This window comes from Melanerpes formicivorus, unplaced genomic scaffold (genome assembly GCF_026170545.1).
Source record: "Melanerpes formicivorus ecotype bairdi unplaced genomic scaffold, bMelFor1.0.p_v2 SCAF_30, whole genome shotgun sequence".
Lineage (NCBI taxonomy): Eukaryota > Metazoa > Chordata > Aves > Piciformes > Picidae > Melanerpes > Melanerpes formicivorus.
In genome coordinates, this window is record NW_027142382.1 from 4,946,071 (window position 1) to 4,965,641 (window position 19,571).

General features: G+C 43.6%; 1 protein-coding gene and 1 long non-coding RNA gene across 15 annotated transcripts in view; one reads left to right on the plus strand and one right to left on the minus strand.

The window, feature by feature from the left end:
* Positions 1-17,317, minus strand: part of CASK (calcium/calmodulin dependent serine protein kinase) — a 211,115-nt gene extending 193,798 nt beyond the window's left edge. For 4 of the 14 annotated variants that reach the window (XM_068155114.1, XM_068155111.1, XM_068155107.1 and 1 more), the window contains exon 1: positions 16,930-17,314. In XM_068155114.1, coding sequence (XP_068011215.1) covers positions 16,930-16,988 — 59 coding nt within the window. In that variant the 5' untranslated portion in view covers positions 16,989-17,314. Of the gene's footprint in view, positions 1-16,929 lie in introns of all 14 variants that reach the window. The other 10 variants (XM_068155105.1, XM_068155115.1, XM_068155112.1 and 7 more) reach the window with 5 other exon arrangements.
* The window catches only part of LOC137449535 (uncharacterized), a 28,268-nt gene continuing 25,211 nt past the window's right edge, over positions 16,515-19,571 (plus strand). Inside the window, exon 1 of the long non-coding RNA XR_010989417.1 lies at positions 16,515-16,768. This is a non-coding gene — a long non-coding RNA (uncharacterized lncRNA). The remainder of the gene's footprint in view (positions 16,769-19,571) is intronic.

The following is a 19,571-nucleotide window of genomic DNA, read 5'->3' on the forward strand; positions in this document are numbered from 1 at the left end:
GGTCAAGATGAAGACAAATTTGTGAATATTTCTATTTGCTGTCAACTTCCTCACAAGGAAATAATGCCCATTTTACAAAAATACCTTGATTTTCATATATTACTTAAATATTACAAACTGTTTATGGAGACCAACATGGACTATAATTTAAATAAACTGATTTTATGACAACTGTCTGACTACAGTTAGAATCTTCCACTCTAAGACAGATTTTTCTCAAGAATAGAATAGAATAGAATAAACCAGGTTGGAAGAGACCTTCAAGATCATCACGTCCAACCTATCATCCAACACCACCTCATCAACTAACCCATGTAACCAAGCACCCTGTCAAGTCTCCTCCTGAACACCTCCAGCAATGGCAATTCCACCACCTCCCCAGGCAGCCCATTCCAATGGGCAATCACTCTCTTTGGGTAAAACTTCCTCCTGAACCTCCCCTGGCGCAGCCTGAGACTCTGATGGATAAACAATTTCAACTGATGAAAGACCACATGCTAATCATTTTTAATTAGAAAGTTATCTCCAGCATAATACTATGAAGCTCAGCATGTTCTTTTTCATACCAAATAGTCACAAATACACGGAGAGTTTTGGATACTCTGGGTCATACCAGCAGATTTACCTTGCTGATTGCTCACTTGCTAAAGCTGAGCAATAGCCCTTCCTAGTCCAGCTGCTGGAAAAGGGGAGGTTAACAGATTACACATTCTTTACTGAGAAGCAGAACTAGAGAAAATACAAAAAATGCTGGAAATGATCGAAAACCAAGTTTTAAAAAAGAGGATACTTTCACACTAGATCAAATCCTGCTCACTTTTCTTACTCACACTGTATGCATGAAATACATCAGAACCAAAGATTTGCTTCTGAGCAAGATACTGACCATAACAATTCACAGTATCATAGTATCATTCAGGGTTGGAAGGGACCACAAGGATCATCTAGTTCCAACCCCCCTGCCATGGGCAGGGACACCCCATACTAGAGCAGGCTGGACAGAGCCTCATCCAGCCTGGTCTTAAACACCTCCAGGGATGGGGCCTTGACCACCTCCCTGGACAACCCATTCCAGGGCTTCACCACTCTCATGGTGAAGAACCTCCTCCTCACATCTAGCCTGAATCTCCCCACCTCCAGCTTCATTCCATTCCCCCTAGTCCTATCACTGCCTGAGATCCTGAGAATTCAGTTCATACCTGCTAAAGCAGACGACATGAAAGTACAGAGCTGTGCCTGTTTTGCAGAATCTTAACTCCAAACAAGAAAAACTCTTAATTAGCAACTGCTCAAAACACGGAGTTGTGCTTAGCACACCTCTGCACTGAAAGCACTCCAAAGAATGCTGACTAAAAACTTTTTAGTCCTTTGTGAAAAGGGTGCTTTCTGAAGGTTTATAAACAACCAATTTCCAAATAACATTTAATCTGATAGAATGGAAGATGGTATTTATGTTTATTAAACGTGAGAGAGAATGAAGAATTTAACTACTAGCCCATTAACACAGAATCATAGAATGGTTTGAGCCAGAAGGAATCTTAAAGATCACCTTGTTCCAAGCTCCCTGCCGTGGGCTGGGATACCTTCCACTAAACTGTGTTGCTCAAAGCCCCATCCAGCCTGACCCTGAACACTTCCAGGAAGGGGGTATGTGGATAAAGCTTAAAAGAGCATAGCACTGATAATACCACTCATTTCTAACAGGGCAGGATCACACCCCTGTCAAACAAGCTTAGTGGCATAATATTTTCCACAGAATATATACACTCCTGCAGAAGACATATTAACAGTTTCAGACTTGGGAAATAAGACTTTTCCCTTTCCCTAGGAATCTTGTATTTCCGTAAATAACAGGATTTTGAACATAAGCATTAGGCATACAAGATTCCACTTCCTGAGATATCAGGAGTTATCCTGTAAAACAGCAGCAGCTTAACAAAAGCAGCAGGGAGAAAATAGATTTGTTAGGTATAAAACATGCCTGTGTACCATAAACCCTTCCATTCCCTCAAACTGATTAAGTAGACAAAAATGGTTGCTCAAACAAGAAGATCTTATTCCACCCTGGTGAGGAAAAATTAAGTCAGCTTGCTTCTTCCACAGATGCTGACAGGAAGACAAGGGTGGAGAGAACCACCTCTCTTCCTCAAGTTCTAGGCAGGTGCAGTGAAGCCACAAAATTTTACACTTTCCATGCTGCAGAGGCAAAGCCAACCTGCTAATATAAAAGCTCTTTCTCCTGCAGGTTTTACAAATAATATGGGAGGGGAAAAAATAAAAATAAAAGACAGCACATATGAAGTACCTGAACTGTCATTAGAGCTCTCAGGAGGCAACAGCACAGTAACAGAACATGTTAGTGTGTACTATTCCCTAAAGGAAAACAATCCAGGTTGCAACACCATTCTGGAGCTAGCTGCAGATTCAAAGATAAAAGTATAATAAGGACATTTTTTCCAAAGGTTCTTGTAACTATGAGGACCAGAGAAACTTTCTTAGCTTTGATTTCAGGAACTTAAATTGTTGAATTCTAAAGCAATCCAGTTTCCATGGGAACAAAATTCTGACTGACAGAGATCGTACAGTCTGCTGAGAGGCCAGGGAGTCTGAAAACAACTAAATGAAGGATCAGTGTAGGCCAGCACACACACTGTAAAACAACATATAAAAGTATTGATATGAAAAAGAAATGGAAAGCAAAGTGAGGCAAAAAGCCAGAAAGCTTTAGCAGAGCTACTGAGGAACCTTACATTACAGAAGGATGAAAACTGACGGAGAAACTCTTATAAAAAACTTTAAGGTGTATTGCCACTCAAATTGGAAGTAAAATGTCACTTCTGAAGAGACTAGCCAAAACTAAAATTGGTCTATATTCATTAACAAACCAACAGAGAAAGCAGTCAGATCCAGTGTAATCTTTCCTTCAACATATTCTGAAAGCACTCAAAGGTGTGGGAAAGAAGAAGATGAACAAAACTACTTTTTCCAAAATCATAAAAATGCTATCCTCAGTTTAGGAAGGAGGTTGACTTGCTGGAACGAGTCCAGAGAAGGGCAACAAAGTTGGTGAGGGGTTTGGAACACAAGCCCTATGAGGAGAGGCTGAGGGAGCTGGGGTTGCTTAGCCTGGAGAGGAGGAGACTCAGGGGTGACCTTATCGCTCTCTAAAACTACCTGAAGGGAGGTTGTAGACAGGTGGATGTTGGTCTCTTCTCCCAGGCAACCAGCACCAGAACAAGAGGACACAGACTCAGGCTGCACCAGGGGAGGTTTAGGTTGGATGTTAGGAAGAAGTTCTATACAGAGAGAGTGATTGCCCATTGGAATGGGCTGCCCGGGGAGGTGGTGGAGTCACCATGATTGGAGGTGTTCAGGAGGAGACTTGATGGGGTGCTTGGTGCCATGGGTTAGTTGTTTAGGTGGGTTGGACGCGATGATCTTGAAGGTCTCTTCCAACCTGGTCTGGTCTATTCTATTCTATAAAACAGCACAGCAATCTCTAAAATCAAACCATTCTTTCAGAAACATCTCTTAAAACTACAGAAAACAAGCTAGCAATAAAAAACTAAGCTAGTGTATCACAGGAAGAACAGTAACAGGAACGTGACTTGCAAATTTTTAACAGCCAAAATGACAGCAAAAAGTGCTAAAGCTTGCTTTAGATAGAGCTATATCTGAAGATGAGGCAGAAGAGAATACAAGATATTTCTCTTTAGAGAAACTCTCTAGTGCTTTCAGAAAGAAAGGAACATAGGACACATATATCGTTCATTGATACAAGGTTTACAAAACAAACTCCTCTTAAGAGTCACCAAATCTGCCCAAAATTTGTCTTTTTAAGAGTACAGCTGAAAATGTAAGACCAAACAGCAGCTCAAGATAAATTTCATGAAGAAACCAGAGATGGCAGCAAAGTCTCAGCCTATCAATTGAGAGTAAGAGAAAAAGTTAAATGAAAGTGATAGTTCTCAGTAATTCTTACAGCTTTGTTCAAAGAGTAAACATTTCAAGTTGCTGGGTTTTCTTGCCAGAAAAATGTAAATCTGTAAGAAAGCAGTTTTATTAATAAATGCAAAGCTTCTCCATTTTTAAAGCACATCAGAAAAAGCATTTTAAACCAGCTTTCAACAAAATATGCATGTTTAAATCTACCATGTATCAATATCCTCAGAAGTCACCTGTGGTTTCGGATTGTCCCAGCAATGTCCAGGAAGGCATTCTTAAGACTCTCCTCAGCTTTGCAACTGTGCCAAATTCTGAAAAGTTAGGTATAGGCTCACTTCCACAGAGAATTTTCAACTCTGCAACACTTTGAATTTTTTAAAAGTGTTATTAGTAATACAGGAAACTAAGCTCTATTCTGAAAAAGACCAGACATTCAGGGGAAGACACAAGTTTCACAAAGCAACCTCACCTCAACTGCATCCCTGAGAAGAATCTAAAATTGACACATTCCTGGGTTTGTTGTTTAATTCTAAAAGGATGCTTTTGTATTGATAAGCACTGTGTCAACAGCATGAATAGCTCAGTGTCTTACAACTAGAGGAGAGCAGGCAAACCAGTGGTTCTGCTATGTATTTTGTCTAGCTACTGAGACACATTCCCAGACCCAAGCTGCCGGTCCATGTCCAGGGCAGCAGCTGCTGCTGCTTACTCATCAGTGAGAGGATCATTCACTCCAAAACTGGGAGGAATATACTCAAAGTCCTTCCCTAACACACAGCACCTGGAAAAAGTACTCACCAGGCTAGAAGATACAGGAAACAAAGGTATTCCCAGCACTCCCTGGTGATGTTTTATAGAATCATTTAATATTCACCGCAGCACTAAGACGGGGAAAGAAGCACCCATGATGATCATACTCAGCCAAAAGAAGAAATCTGAGTCCAAGTCCATGTTCTGAGAGTTGCATTTCATACACAAGGAAACAAACCCTGCAGCCAATACTATTTGAAAAGGTCCCTAAACAGCACAGTAAACAAACAATTCAGACTTTTGAAAACTTCAAGCAGTTAAGAACCCAAAGATACAAGAGTCGAGAAAGTATCCTACCTCAGTGGCAGCTATGAAGTATTGAACACTTGCCAATTGGAAGTGCCTGCTCTGATGAAAAAAAATGACCCACTTGATATCTAAGATTAGAGAAAGAGCTCCTGATATTTCAAGCACCCTGTTTACTTTGTGCTTTTAAAGAACCTTAAGGCTTAGGCTCGAGGTAAGGAGAAGGTACTTCACTGAGAGAGTCATTAGTCATTGGAATGGGCTGCCCAGGGAGGTGGTGGAGTCACCATCCCTGGAGGTGTTCAAGAGGGGATTGGACGTGGCACTTGGTGCTATGGTCTAGTCATGAGGTCTGTGGTGACAGGTTGGACTCGATGATCCTCGAGGTCTCTTCCAACCTTAGTGATACTGTGATACTTAAGGGCTGAATATCTGAGATACAGCCAACAGGTAACCATAGAGGAAAAAGTAAAGAAAAAAAAAAAAATCAATCTTAATTTAATAGCTGAAACTGAGCAAAACAGTTCTGTTTGACCTCCAGTTTTGAAAGCCCCTTTTGTTGCTTTCACCTCCATAATGCTGAAGCTCTGGAATTAAGACACTTTCAGAAACACATTAAGGAAGAGATTATCTCTAGCAGTTTGGGGGCTGGGGGGGTGTAGAAAGGAAAACCATATTCTCTGTAAGCAGAAGTTGGGACTTGTCAGTCTAAACCTGATCTAGATATTAAAAAAAAAAAAAAGGTAAGAAAAAAAGTAGCAAATTGAAACAAGCTCTTGATTGATTCAATACATTTAGTGTCCAGAGAAGGGCAAAAAGGCTGGGGAGAGGCCTTGAGCACAAGCCCTACAAGGAGAGGCTGAGGGAGCTGGGATTGTTTAGCCTGGAAAAGAGGAGGCTCAGGGGTGACCTCATTGCCCTCTACAACTACCTGAAGGGAGGTTGTAGCCAGGAAGGGTTTGGCCTCTTTTCCCAGGCAACCAGCACCAGAACAAGGGGACACAGTCTCAAGCTGTGCCAGGGGAAGTTTAGGCTGGAGGTGAGGAGAAGGCTCTTCATGGAGAGAGTCATTAGTCATTGGAATGTGCTGCCCAGGGAGGTGGTGGAGTCACCATCCCTGGAGGTGTTCAAGAGGGGACTGGACGTGGCACTTGGTGCCGTGGTCTAGTCATGAGGTCTGTGGTGACAGGCTGGACTCAATGATCTTTGAGGTCTCTTCCAACCTTAGTGATACTGTGATACAAATTTAGGCTTAAAGCAAAACAAAATCTGTAAAAAAGCCTAGCTCAGGAGAATTAGGGGTTTGAATGTCTTGAATTTTCCAAATACGCTTCCATTACTTGTGCACATAACCACAACAGAACCAGGAATAACAGACTCACAGTTGAGTCCCATAAAAATTAGAAGCACTCACAAACATCAAGCAAGTTTGTGGTTCAGAGTACATCCAACTGCTAATATTCAAGTCCTGAAGGACCTAACAAAATACAAGTATGCTTGAAGAGCATCCAACCATGTCATAAGCTATTATGCTTTAAAGAGTTAATTCAAATACTCCAAAAGTAAAAATCACAGATTTACAGTTGCTTCCCTAACTTCTGCTTGACTCTATTATGTACCCAATTTAAATCCTGAGTGAGGTGAGGCCCTGACAAAGTTAGTGCTTTCAATTTAATTATGGGAATTGTCTGTGTGCACAGCAAGAAGGAAGAAGCAAATTAAGAACATTAAAGCAACTAAGTGAGACTTTGTTTTGGTGTGTTAATAACAGCTTTTTAAGTTGCAACCTTTTTCCTCTCTCTCTTAAATATATCTGTGTCTATCTTTCCCTCTTTTCCTCCCCTTTCCTTACAATTGTCTAAATTATTGTAGGACAGAGTTCAGAGGCTATTTTCCTGCTTTTTAGAAAAAAAAAAAAAAAAGAAGGCAAAACCCAAACATGCCTTAAAAAACAACAAAGCATTTTATGACAGGGTCTTAGCAGTCCATTGTTGTCAAAGCTGGGAAGAGGGGACAAGTCCTAGACATCTTATCTCTTTCCATCCTTACCCTGTAGATCTAGTCAAGGCAGTGAAAACAGAGTAGGAAGTGAACAAGTGAACATTTTTGTGGTGCATCTGGCTTATACAGATCAGATGAATGCTAAAGCTGGCACGGAGAAGGGTGGATCAGCCAGGGCAGGGAAACACATAAAGACATCAAGACTTCCCTCTTCAAGCAGTAAACTTAATTCAGCTCACATTACAGAATTGCACTTGTATACTACCACAGTGCCTCACACAGGGGCAGAAAGAGAACAAAGGCTACTACTACCTATTTGCAGAATCTATAGCCCAGCTACAACTTGACACACCTCTCCTTCAGGAATCATTACATACTTGGAGGCTGCAGGATTATGGAAATGCAGGATTTCACCTCAATTCTTGCCCTGTTTAGCTGCTTTGCAGCTGGATGGGTGCTAACCAGACAGATGTTTACTCTAAACCCATCTGAACCTATCTGCTCCTGCTGTACTGAAGTTCAATTCTGGCAAACCTAAAGAGTTCCACAAAGATCTGCTCTGGTCCAGGAAAAGGTCAGATCAGTATCGATTCAGGAAAGATTCTACATCTGAAATATATAATTCCCTGAACTTCTTGTAGGTTTTTTTCCAGGTTATCCTCATTCCCACCTTCTCCTGACAAGTAAGAGAAGAGTGACGTGGTGGTTTGGACAAGGGAGGTAAGATTACCTCACTTTCCTCCTCACTGTCCCATTCATTTACAAATGTATAGATCCCACTAATTACGTGTGAATTGTTGCTTTCCCACTGTTCAGAACCGTTTCCCTCTATGCTGAATCTACAACATCTGGAGCCAAAAAAAGGGAGAAAAGTGAGCAGATGACAACTACATTTGCAGTAACATCTGTAGGATTTCCCTCAGACAAGGTGGAAGTGAAGTAACAGGAGCCCCTTTTGTTTGGCTTCTCTAAGCTGGAACATCTAAGTGCAGCCACAGGTTTTACACCTAGACCCTTTTACACAAACAAAATTGGGATTACAAAGATGGAGGAACACGTCAAGGCACGTTAAACTTCCCTTTAGGAGAAATATTACAAACTTTTTTCTTCTGGTTTGTGTTTGATTGTTGGTAGGGATTTTTGTTGTTGTTTGGTTGGGTTTTGTTGTTCTTGTTGTAGGGTTTTGGTCATTAGGTTATTGTTGTTTTTTCCCCTCTGGAAAGAGCAACACAGTACTCTATTAAAAAGGCAGAAGAATTTAGGAGAAGTTTCAGGGTCAAAAATGAAGAAGCATGTACTACCTTTGTAAAGTGTTTTTGGTTGGTTTTAAAAGATAACAGTTCTAGTATTGGGAAACTTCATGACAATTCTTGAAGGCACAGAATAAGAACTGATACTTTACATACCCACATAAGAAGGTACCTAGACAGATTTCATAAAGTTGTGAATATCCTAAAGGCCACTGTACCTGGGAAGCCTCACATTCACTACAGCTATGGATTTTATTTCTTATCCCTAATGCTCTTTCAATCACAAAAATTCCAAACATGAGCTACCTTCTAATCCCCAGTAACAGTGAGTTTAAATGACATCATGAGCTACCTAAGAATCATGTGTTCCCTGGAAAACATACAATTTAAAACTGTAAGGGTTTCTCAAACTTAACTACAGCAGAACTGACACAAAACTTGTTTTTCAACTTAGCTTAAAGTGCTTTCATGCAACTGAACTGAAACAGAGCACATCTATACCAATTTAAATGCCATATAGAACTTAACACCCCAGCTTTTACTTCTAAGAACTTTGCTCAGAGGCAAGTTCTTTCCAGCTTTCTTAATTCCCATATGCTAGGAAATTTACTCACTATTAAATGCTAGGAGTATCTGCCTATGTCACACAGTATCACACAGTATCTCTAAGGTTGGAAGAGACCTCAAGGATCATCGAGTCCAACCTGTCACCACAGACCTCAGGACTAGACCATGGCACCAAGTGCCACATCCAATCCCCTCTTGAACACCTCCAGGGATGGTGACTCCACCACCTCCCTGGGCAGCACATTCCAATGACGAATGACTCTCTCTGTGAAGAACTTTCTCCTCACCTCGAGCCTAAGCTTCCCTTGGTGCAGCTTGAGACTGGGCCCCTTTGTTCTGGTGCTGGTTGCCTGGGAGAAGAGACCAACCCCTTCCTGGCTACAACCACCTTTCAGGTAGTTGTAGAGGGCAATGAGGTCACCCCTGAGCCTCCTCTTCTCCAGGCTAAACAATCCCAGCTCCCTCAGCCTCTCCTCACAGGGCTGTGCTCAAGGCCTCTCCCCAGCCTTGTTGCCCTTCTCTGGACACGTTCAAGTGTCTCAATGTCCTTCTTAAACTGAGGGGCCCAGAACTGGACACATTATCCAAAAAAGAAAATGGGGATGCTAGTCAAAAATCAAAACTGCAAGTAGTTACACAGATCATTCAGTGGCCAAAGAAACAGGTGAAGGAGTCAAGTGAAAATTTATTTCAAACAAAACAAAACAAAACAACAACAAAACCCCAAACCAAACAACAATAACAAAAAGCCATTTCCACCTCTAGTGGCAGGAAAATGCACAGAACCGCAGGAACACACAATTAATTTTCCAAGTGTGTAAGACCTATGAGTCAATGTAAAATCCATTCACGTGGCAAACATGTTTTAACTATTGGTTTCATTAAAAAAAAGGACAAAATATTGCTAATAGAATTCTGACAAATCCCAAGTCTGAAAGAAAATATGGCCCCACTGTACCTTGAATATTGAAATGAAACACAGTAGGTATGTAGTAACTTTCTGACCACCCCTTCTCACCATATTCTAGCAAAAAGTGAAGGAAAGTGAAAGAGTAAAGCACTTGTTAACAAAAGTGGGGTCACATTAGGTCCTTGGTCCTTTTTCACCCAAATTTACCCTGCAAGATTTTTCTACTCATTTCTCTGAAGAAGTGCTTTTGCTTCTCATACAAACTAGCATGAAAAATTAAACCTTTATTGTAACGCAAAGGTCTTTTATCATCAAGCTCCAAAACTATTTCACACCTTGTTTGTTTTCATTTCAGAAAAAGATATTGGTAAGATTAAGGCTTAAGCACTAGTAACACTCTGGGAAACACAACACCAAAACTTGCCAAGCACTTCTGTGTCCCACAAGGAAGCCATTCCTCTTAACCAGTAGGCATCTCCCAAGAAACACTGTAACTCACTCAGAATACAGCAGTAGTTTATTAAAAGAGGCTACTAACCTGACATTTAAAGCACAGTTCTGTTTACAGATATATTGAACTGGAAGCTCTCTTCCCATGCTTTGGATGCCTTACCTAGATATCTTCTTACAAGCTTATCTGATATACACGAAGGGAGGTTCTTTGGGTAGACATATTAGCACACTGTCTTAAGTGGTAGGTCCAACTCTTAAAATTACTAGGGATGGCAATTCCAGGCATGCATGTAATGTATCCTGTATACACATCTTCACAATGTATATTAAAAAACCACCAAACCAAACCAAACCAAACCAAAAACCCCTCACTCCTGCAAAAAGAATTTCTATGAGTTATTTTTCTTAACTCCATAACTTGCACAATATACTTAATTTTAACAACAACCACTTGCAATTTTCAAGTCGCTATTCTTTGATGGCACATGTAACATGACTACAAGTTTCTGGAGAGTGATCTTTGGAAATGTCAAGTTAGGGTTAGTACCTTTCATTGTCATGACATCTGTATAGGAGATCAAGAAAAGGCCACAGTATCAGCTAGAGAGCTAGGGAGGTGAGTGGCTGTTGACATGAAATATGGGTCTTTTCTTTCCTAGTATTTCTTTATGCTGAAGCATTTCCTTTTAAGCATTCCATTTGAATTTAAATGATTATCAAGGATCACTTGGGTGTTAAAGTCCAGCTCCCATTCTTGAAGTTTCATGCTACTTTAATGAAGAAGATCAAACTCTTAACTTAGCAAAGGTAGCTTTTTTTTGTCCCACAACTTCTTACAGACAGCTTCTCCAGAATCTCAATAGTAAGTTGGTTGAAAGTCTTGTAATTTTCAGTCTCAAATTGCTCAGGACTAGCCTGCACACATTTGCTCACCTGCTCTTACCTTCATCTGCTCTTGGGTGTTTAAGTACAAAAACGTATTTGCAAGCCCTTGCACAAGCTTTTTCGATTTGCACTTTCCTAGATTAATTTCCTTCCAGCTCCCCCTTTAAGCAAGCCTATGCTTCCCAATCATTACAACCATCTTGTTCACATCATAAGGATCTATGCAAGAACACAGCTGCTTATCAAAACAAAACTAGGAAAAAACCACACAAATGGAAAGAAGAATACTGATTAAAATGTTGGGACTCTGCAAATAGATGTATTAATTATACTCTGTGTTCAGATACAGTTGAACCTCTTAAGCAGACAGAGCCTCCAACGCAGAAACAGGTCATTATTAAAGCTACAATCCACAGCAGAATAACTTAGCAACTACACACATCCAATAACATCCTGTCACTTTCCTGAAGCAGTGTACATTATCACCTCATGCTTGAATCAAATATTCACTATAATCTGTTAGTCTTAAGCCCTCTAACAAAGAAAACAGCTGAGAATCTGTTATTGGTACACTAGTATTTCAAACAGTACTAAAAAACAATAATTCAAAAAGCTAAAGTAGACAATCACTTCCCATACTGCAAGGAAGCTCCCTTCCCTCTCTCTTCTCCATGCCAAACAATGTGTATACATAACACAGTTGTTTCACATTTTCATGTGGTTTGTGGAAATTATAGCCATCAGTTGATTGCATTGCTTTTGCATTCGCGAGTCAACAGTAGTCTCATGGGTGTACAGGTAAAATGGATGTCATAAGGAAAAACAATTCACTGAACTCATCAAAATACTTCTAGATAGTTTTGTTATCACAGTACTTAAAACTGTTAAAATATTTCTTGGACACGGAACCCAGGAGCTCTCTCCTCTCTTTCCTAAACTCTCCTAGACTGGGGCATAAATCTAAAGCACCTCCATTTCAAGGTAACAGCTTAGGATGAACGATGACCATGCTCTTGTCTGACTTCGCTAGGACACAAACCTTCATACTTCAACAGAAAAAATTCCATCCCACTTTCCACCCCAGAACCTTGCATTCTCCCCTCACTTCCTGCAGTGTTCCAGCAGTGCTGGCAGGCTGCAGAGAACACCTGCATGCACTAGGTTGTTTAACTCCCCTTTACTAGACTGAAAAGGCCAAACAAGAAGAATCATCACAGGGGAAGGAGGAATGAAAACAAACTAAAATCCTCCAGTGGGCAGTGTAGAAAAGGACTAGACTGAACGGAGACATGTGGCAGAGAACAACCTAAAAGCTATGACAGTATTAGCACTAATCACCTCGTTATGCTTGGGTACTAAAACTACAAACAACTGCACTACTACTATGCACAAGGATTGTACATATATATGGTCCAGAAATGGAAGGCAAAATTACAAAAATGTACAGTCTAAGGAACACTAATGACTGAAATTGCAACCAATTAACACACAACCCCCCCCACTTTCATCAAATTTATCATACAGTATCTACATTGTATTTGAAAAAAAATTCAGCAACCAGCTATCCTACTGTTAGGAGGATCAGATCATCTTGATGTTCCTTCTCCAATGCTAACATAAACCAACATCGATGTGAAGAGGTACAGAAACTTATCATCAGATAACATAAAGCAAAGTCCTTGCAGAACAAGGACTCTATCTGTCAAAAAAGCAATGCTTTGGTTTTCCAGATTCAGTATCAAGTAAAGACAAGCATTATCTCTTTGGAGTAAAGAAAACTACTGCTACGTGTATGCGGAGCTCCTATCAAAATAGAATAAACCAGGTTGGAAGAGACCTTCAAGATCATCACGTCCAACCCATCAACCAATCCAACCCACCTAAACAACTAAACCATGGCACCAAGCACCCCATCAAGTCTCCTCCTGAACACCTCCAATGATGGTGACTCCACCACCTCCCCAGGCAGCCCATTCCAATGGGCAATCACTCTCTCTGTATAGAACTTCTTCCTAACATCCAACCTAAACCTCCCCTGACGCAGCCTGAGACTGTGTCCTCTTGTTCTGGTGCTGGCTGCCTGGGAGAAGAGACCAATCTCTGCCTGTCTACAACCCCCCTTCAGATAGTTGTAGAGAGCAATAAGGTCACCCCTGAGTCTCCTCCTCTCCAGGCTAAGCAACCCCAGCTCCAAACAGTTTTCACCTAAGGTGAATACCCAAGATGCTTCAGCTCTACATCTACCATGCTTTATGAACTCAAGGCACTCTGAATTAAAATCTTAATGAGAAATAAAGTGTTGCAGTATAGGCATTCGATCAGCCTGAACACAGCTTCCAGGACAAGATGTAAGCAGGCGAGGACGTTTATCGTGTTATAGAGCAAGGTAATATACTCTATCAGAAGGCAATCAATTGGTTGTATTCTACTGGCATGTGTGTAATTAAGGCATACAATAGGTTAAAATAACAAAACAGTATTTTAACACATCTAACCAAATTCTGTCCAGTTTCTTTCCTTCAGTTACAAGATGTTTACTTTCTTTTCTAAGTCAGAGACTAAACACAGCCTTCCAATGCTATCCAGAAACATCCTTCTCCTACATCTCCCCCTTTTTCTAATAAAACCACACTTTTGATCAATTCTTTGCATACATAAAAGCAAGCACTGTTATACGTGAATGACATCAAATGCATGGTCTGATCAACATGATAAAAGGTTTAGATATTTCAGATTGTGCACTTCCCCATCAATATAGAAGAAGAGATTCTCTTCAAAGTTACCTGGAAGCAAGTTAAAAAAAAAGCACACCTGTGCTTTTCATTGCTACTAGCTACCCCAAGATACATAATTTACTTTTCTTGAAGCACATGCCAGCCAGGTCTCAAGACAATAACCTAGAACATAACACAAGTGGTCAAGTAAACCTACCTGACCAGCGTTAGCGTCCATAAATGCCACTTAAAAAAGTTAAAAGAAGAAACTGGGATTCTTATTTCATTTTTTTCTCCACATAGCTTTCAGTGATGGAAAGGTATATTGGAAATACATGCAAATTAAGATTTGCCTTTTTTTGTCTAAAGGAAACACAAACTAGAATTTATCTCTACCCCTCCTGGCCTTTCTTTTCTCCCACACCCATTCAAAATGAAAAATGCACGGTTGCAGAATTTAAACACACGAAATGTCACATAATAAACAGTTCATCACTGTCATTCCAATTAATTCATTCACATGCTGCTGCACTGTAATTGTCCCACACTCCAGAACACCAAAAGCTATTATCGCTGTGCTTCCACAAAGTCTTATCAGCTTTTTATATTTAGGAGTGTTTAAAGTTATCCTAAAGGTCAGAATATGCCTCAACAAATCAAACCAAATACAGTCAGCTAAACAGATACCGCCTTATTCTCCAGCACATTGTACAGGAACTTCGATGAGGTATTCAGACATTCACAGACACAGCTGGCTTTCCCACACCCTTTGTGAAAATACCTTTTGCTACCTTAAGTGGCAGTGGTAACTACCTATTCAGGAAAGATAAATGACACATTCTAATATTTCACGTGTCTGAAACACCAATCAGGGCCAGATGTGCAAGACCCAAATTACTGTATCAATCAATAATGGATCACAGGAACGTGTGGACATTTAGTGTATGTTTCACTGGAAATTGTTTAGTAAGATGCATATGTAACAATCCAAAGCAGATCTACAGCAGCTTTCCTCAAGTTGGATAGATGGGCAAGGTGGTGCGCAAAATCCCCAAGCAAAATAAAGATGCTGCATCCCCGGTTCCCTGGAAGTCACCTGCATTGTATTGCAAAGAAACAGGAAGGCTATTTATAAAGCTCTACATGAAACTGGGGTTTTATTTCAAATGTTTCTTTCAGGACTGACACAACATCTGTGTGTAAAAGCCTGAGGAATCACAATGAGCAAGCCTCCCTTCACACCATCACTGCCGTTATTTTCAGTTATCCATCCTGGGTCTGCTATAGTGCTTCTGGGATCAGCATGCTACTGTGACTCAATATTTATCTGTTATATCTAGTTACATCACAATACTATCAACACTACCTAAATCTCACGTGGAACTTGCGCAGCTAATACCTAATCCAGCTTTTGAGTTCTCTCTTCAGAATTCTCCAATCGGAAACCCAAAAGTCATTTGAGATGTGCAAACATCTGGACCCTTGTAAATCATTCATTCTCTAAAAGGGTGTGTGGTCATGCATAATCACTGCACCTTCTTTCTAACAGTAGGTAATCTGGTATGAAGAAAATAGTGTGTGAACTGCAGTGGTTAGCATAAAAACACTTGTATAAGGAGGGTGCCAAAATCGTCTCCAAAAGGTGTTTGATAATGAGAGTTTTGTTTCTCAGCTGCAGAAGCTCCTCACCAACAACCAGCATTAAGCAAAAGCAAATGCTTACCATTTATGACAGCAAACGAGGCCCTTTAAGCTTAGTATTTTATAAAGTTGTTTGTGTGTGTGAAATGACAGAACTGAGTGCTGAAACTTCTGCTGACAACAGTCACCTGCTACGTCCAAGTCTAGCATTTTAGTATAATCCCAAGGAAAGATTAATTCTAGAATATTTTTAGCTCTAGCTTTGAAAGCAGACAGCACTTGATAGCAACTGAAAAGCATACCAGTGGAGAGCAGGCACAAGAATGCAGCCAGCAAAAAAAAATAATCTTTGTTTATAATCAAAACATAGTGAACAATTATTCTTATAAAATTCATTGCCAGGAAGAAAAATCTCTAAGCACACTGAATGGTGTCACTACAGCAATCTCAGCTTCGGAATCAGAAACAGAGAGAAAATTAGGAAGTCACAATATTGCTACATCTTTCATGTCCATTTTGCAACACAGACACAACTACAGAAAATACATGAAAGATGAAAAATAAATTAAAAATGGCTCTTGAAACTGAATAGTCACTAAAATATGGAGGGAGGACAGATGGAGTTCAGCTTTAATTCTGTATCGCCATCTGACTTGGGGGATTCTCTGCATTTTCTTGGTGCGATTACAGTGAGACTTTAACTGTCATTTTCACCCACTCTACAACAGCGGTAACCCGAAGCAGGCAGATGGAGAACGTTAGCAACTACCTCAACTCCTAGGTCTGATACAAGCCTCGAACACTGGTTTAATAGTAGTTGCATAATAAGATTCAAGAGGCCAAGCACTCCTACTGCCTTATACATCTCTATTTCCACAGGAATAAGTGGAGGGAAAGCTCTAGACAAAAACTGAGCACTACCCGAGCGTCACTAGTACTGCCACTAACAAGCTGCTTATTATGCAGCAAAGAAGAGGCAAACCCAGCACCTGGCGCACAAATATGCAGACACCCAGTGAATAGGTGGATCTTCAGAGAGATATCTTCCCTTTCCTTTCCCCAATAGGCAATCCTTGATGGGTGTGCCAGGAACGGGATATAGGGGGGAGGAGAAGAAAAGGGGTGGGAAGTGGTTGCCGCTTGCTGCTGCCAGCCTGAGTGATGGTTAGGCGGTTAATCATGGTGGCTGAGGAAACATCGGGTCACTTCTCCCCCTTCTGCCTCCCGTGTAATAACGAAGGTGGGCAGCGCGGCGAAGGCACTCGCCGTGTCACCGCCACCAGTCAAGGGGGGGACCCGGATCCCGCACCGCTCGCACGGACCTGCTGGCGGCGGCGGCGACTCAGGTGGGTGCCGAGCAGAGCATCCCTCTTCTCTCTCCCACCCCCCGCCCGTGCCCAGCGGGAGGGGCTGGGCACGGGGGCACCGCCACCCCCTCCCCCGCTCTGCCCGGTGGCGCACACGCCCTGCCCTGCCCTGCCCGCCTCCCGCTCCCCGCGGGACTCACTTGCCGATCACCTCGCAGAGCTCGTACACGTCCTCGAACAGCACGTCGTCGTCGGCCATGGTCCGGGCGGGGGGGATCAGCCCGAGAGGCGGCGGCCCCGGGGAGGGGGGGCGGGAGGGAGAGAGGAAGGGGGGACGAGGGAGGGGGGAGGGGGGGCCGCGCGGCGCGCTCCCCTGCTGGTCAGCGCCAACCGCCACCACCACGGTAAATCCCAACCGCTACCGCAGCTGCTGCCGCCACCGCCGCCACCTTTCTGGGGCGCCGCCGCCGCACGCCCGGGGGCTCCCGCGGCCGCGCCGGGACTCCCTGCTCCTCCTCCCGCGGGCCGCAGCCGCCGCCGCCGCTCCCCGCGCGTGTCACACACTCCGCGACCCCACCTTCCTCCGCCCCCCACCCCCCTCCCGCCCCCTCTCAGCCGGCTACTCCCCAGCGGCAGCGGCGGGCGGGCAGATCCGGCTAGCGGGGCGGCGCGAGGTCCATGGAGAGGGAATCGGTGCGGCGGGGAGAGAGGCCGGCGGCAGGCGGCAGCGCCGTCTCGCTCCCTCGCCGAGCGGGCAGGCGGGCGGCCGCGCGCTCCCGGCCGAGCGGGCGGGGGGCGCGCGCCGGGAGGGAGGATAATAGTGGGAGGGGGAGGGGCGGGGAGCTGCAAGCGCGGCCGTTGATTACGCTCCTGGACGGGAGGAGGAGGAGAAGCGGTAGCGGCGGCAGCGGCCGCGATAGGTGCTCGCTTTACTGGGGGGCGGGCGCGCGCACTCCCGGCCACCGTCACGCAAAGCCGTCACGGCGCGCGCTGGCGCGGGGGCGGGTGCCGGGGCGCTCGGGAGCGCGCCAGCAGGCCGAGCAGGCGCGGCACGCATGCACGCGGGGGGCTACGTTCGCTTCCGCTCCTTTTCTCCCCACCCCATTCCCCCCGCCCCACCAGAATCGCGCGGGGCCACGCCCACGAGTCGTTTTGGGGGGTCGGGAAGGGAGAGGAGAGGTCGGTTGTGTCGGTGTGCGCAGGCGCGGGTCGGGATGACGTCATAGCGCGGGGAGCGGGCTCGGCAGGGTAGCTGTCGGTGCCGGCGGCTGCGGTGCGTGAGGGCGCGGCCGGGCCCGGGCCCGGGCGGGGGGAGCGGCAGCGGCAGCGGCAGGGGCGAGCAAGGCCGGGCGGGGTTCAGGTACCGATCTTACTTATCTCCTGCTCCGCCGCCCGCTCCTGGCAGAGCGTCTGGGATTCGTACGGGGATGGCAGCAGAAGGACCGGCAGCGCTGCTGCGCTGGGGCCGTGGGGTGCGGGGGAGCGCGGCCCGGAGCTGGAGAGCGTGTGGCGGTTAGGAAGATGCGGGAAGAGACGACTTGCTGCTTCCCTTCTCAGCGAGTCGAGGAAGCCGCTGCCGGGATGAAGGGTCCGGCGTTTCCGCGCACACGCATGGTCTGTAGCGACGGGCAGCCTTTCTCCTTTCCACAAACTCTACTGTAGTAATAAAGAATCTCTGTGCAAAACTCGGCTCGAAGAGCTTTGTCCAAGCCCGATTAAAGTACTTTTTTTTTCCCCCCGCCCGGGAGTATATGAGTTGAACCATGTTTTGTTATTGAGAAAGCAGACATCTTACTAGCCTTAAAAGTAGTGCATTAAAAGAACCTTTGGGGAGTACTGTTCAATCCACTCTTCCACTAGGGCAAGTAACTGCTAGCTGTCATTTCTCCCAACAGCCGTATAAAAACAACGTCTGAGACATCTTACCTGTTTTGAAACACCCAGTGCTTACCTCACAGATGGCATTCTGTGGTTTTTAACGTGTTGCACAGAGAGCTAGTAAGGGGAAGGTACATTGTGCTTGTATGCTTTTCCAAGTTTTTAATTGGGTGGTTTGTGGAAGAAAGAAAAGCTCCTTGGAAGGATTTAACCAGCAACTGTTACAGTTTGCAAAGCATTTATTTTTGCCACAATACTTTAGCACACGTGCAACTTCTTAAAACTCATTGACAAAGGTAAACTATACAGTTGTTCCCCACACAGAAAAAAAACTGTCGAAGCAGAATTAGCTGATTGAATGGTTTAAAGGTTGGCTTAAAAATGTAGAGCTGACAACGCTTCATCACCTGATTCCTGTGTCAAGGTGAATTGAAATAAATAAGAAAAGCAGAGAAAATAATTACATCTCTTGCCTCCACAATAGTAGCATACAAGGTGAGAGGCACTGCCATGAGTCTGTGCTCTATGCCAGACAAACACTTAAAAAATATGTTAACACCAACTGACACTTGGAATGCAACAAAAAGCCAATATATTTAAATTGTTCCTTACCTTTCATACAGCTAAAAATGTGAATGATGTGTACCCCACAGGCCTCACCATAGTGAGTTTTAGAAAGTGGGTGAGTGTTTACTTACATTTTAAGCCAAAACTATCACTACAATAAGAAATTTACAAGAAGGAAAAAGGTTTTCAGTGGGAGGGTAACAGACCACTGGAACATGCTGCCCAGAGAGGTTGTGGAGTCTCTGGAGACAATCAAAACCAGCCCAGAAGAAGTCCTGTGTGATGTACTGTAGGTGATTCTGCTCTGTTAGGGGAGCTGGACTAGGTGATCTTTAGAGGTCCCTTCCAATCCCTAATGTTCTGTGTTTCTGAGATGCAAAAATCCACAAGGAAGAAG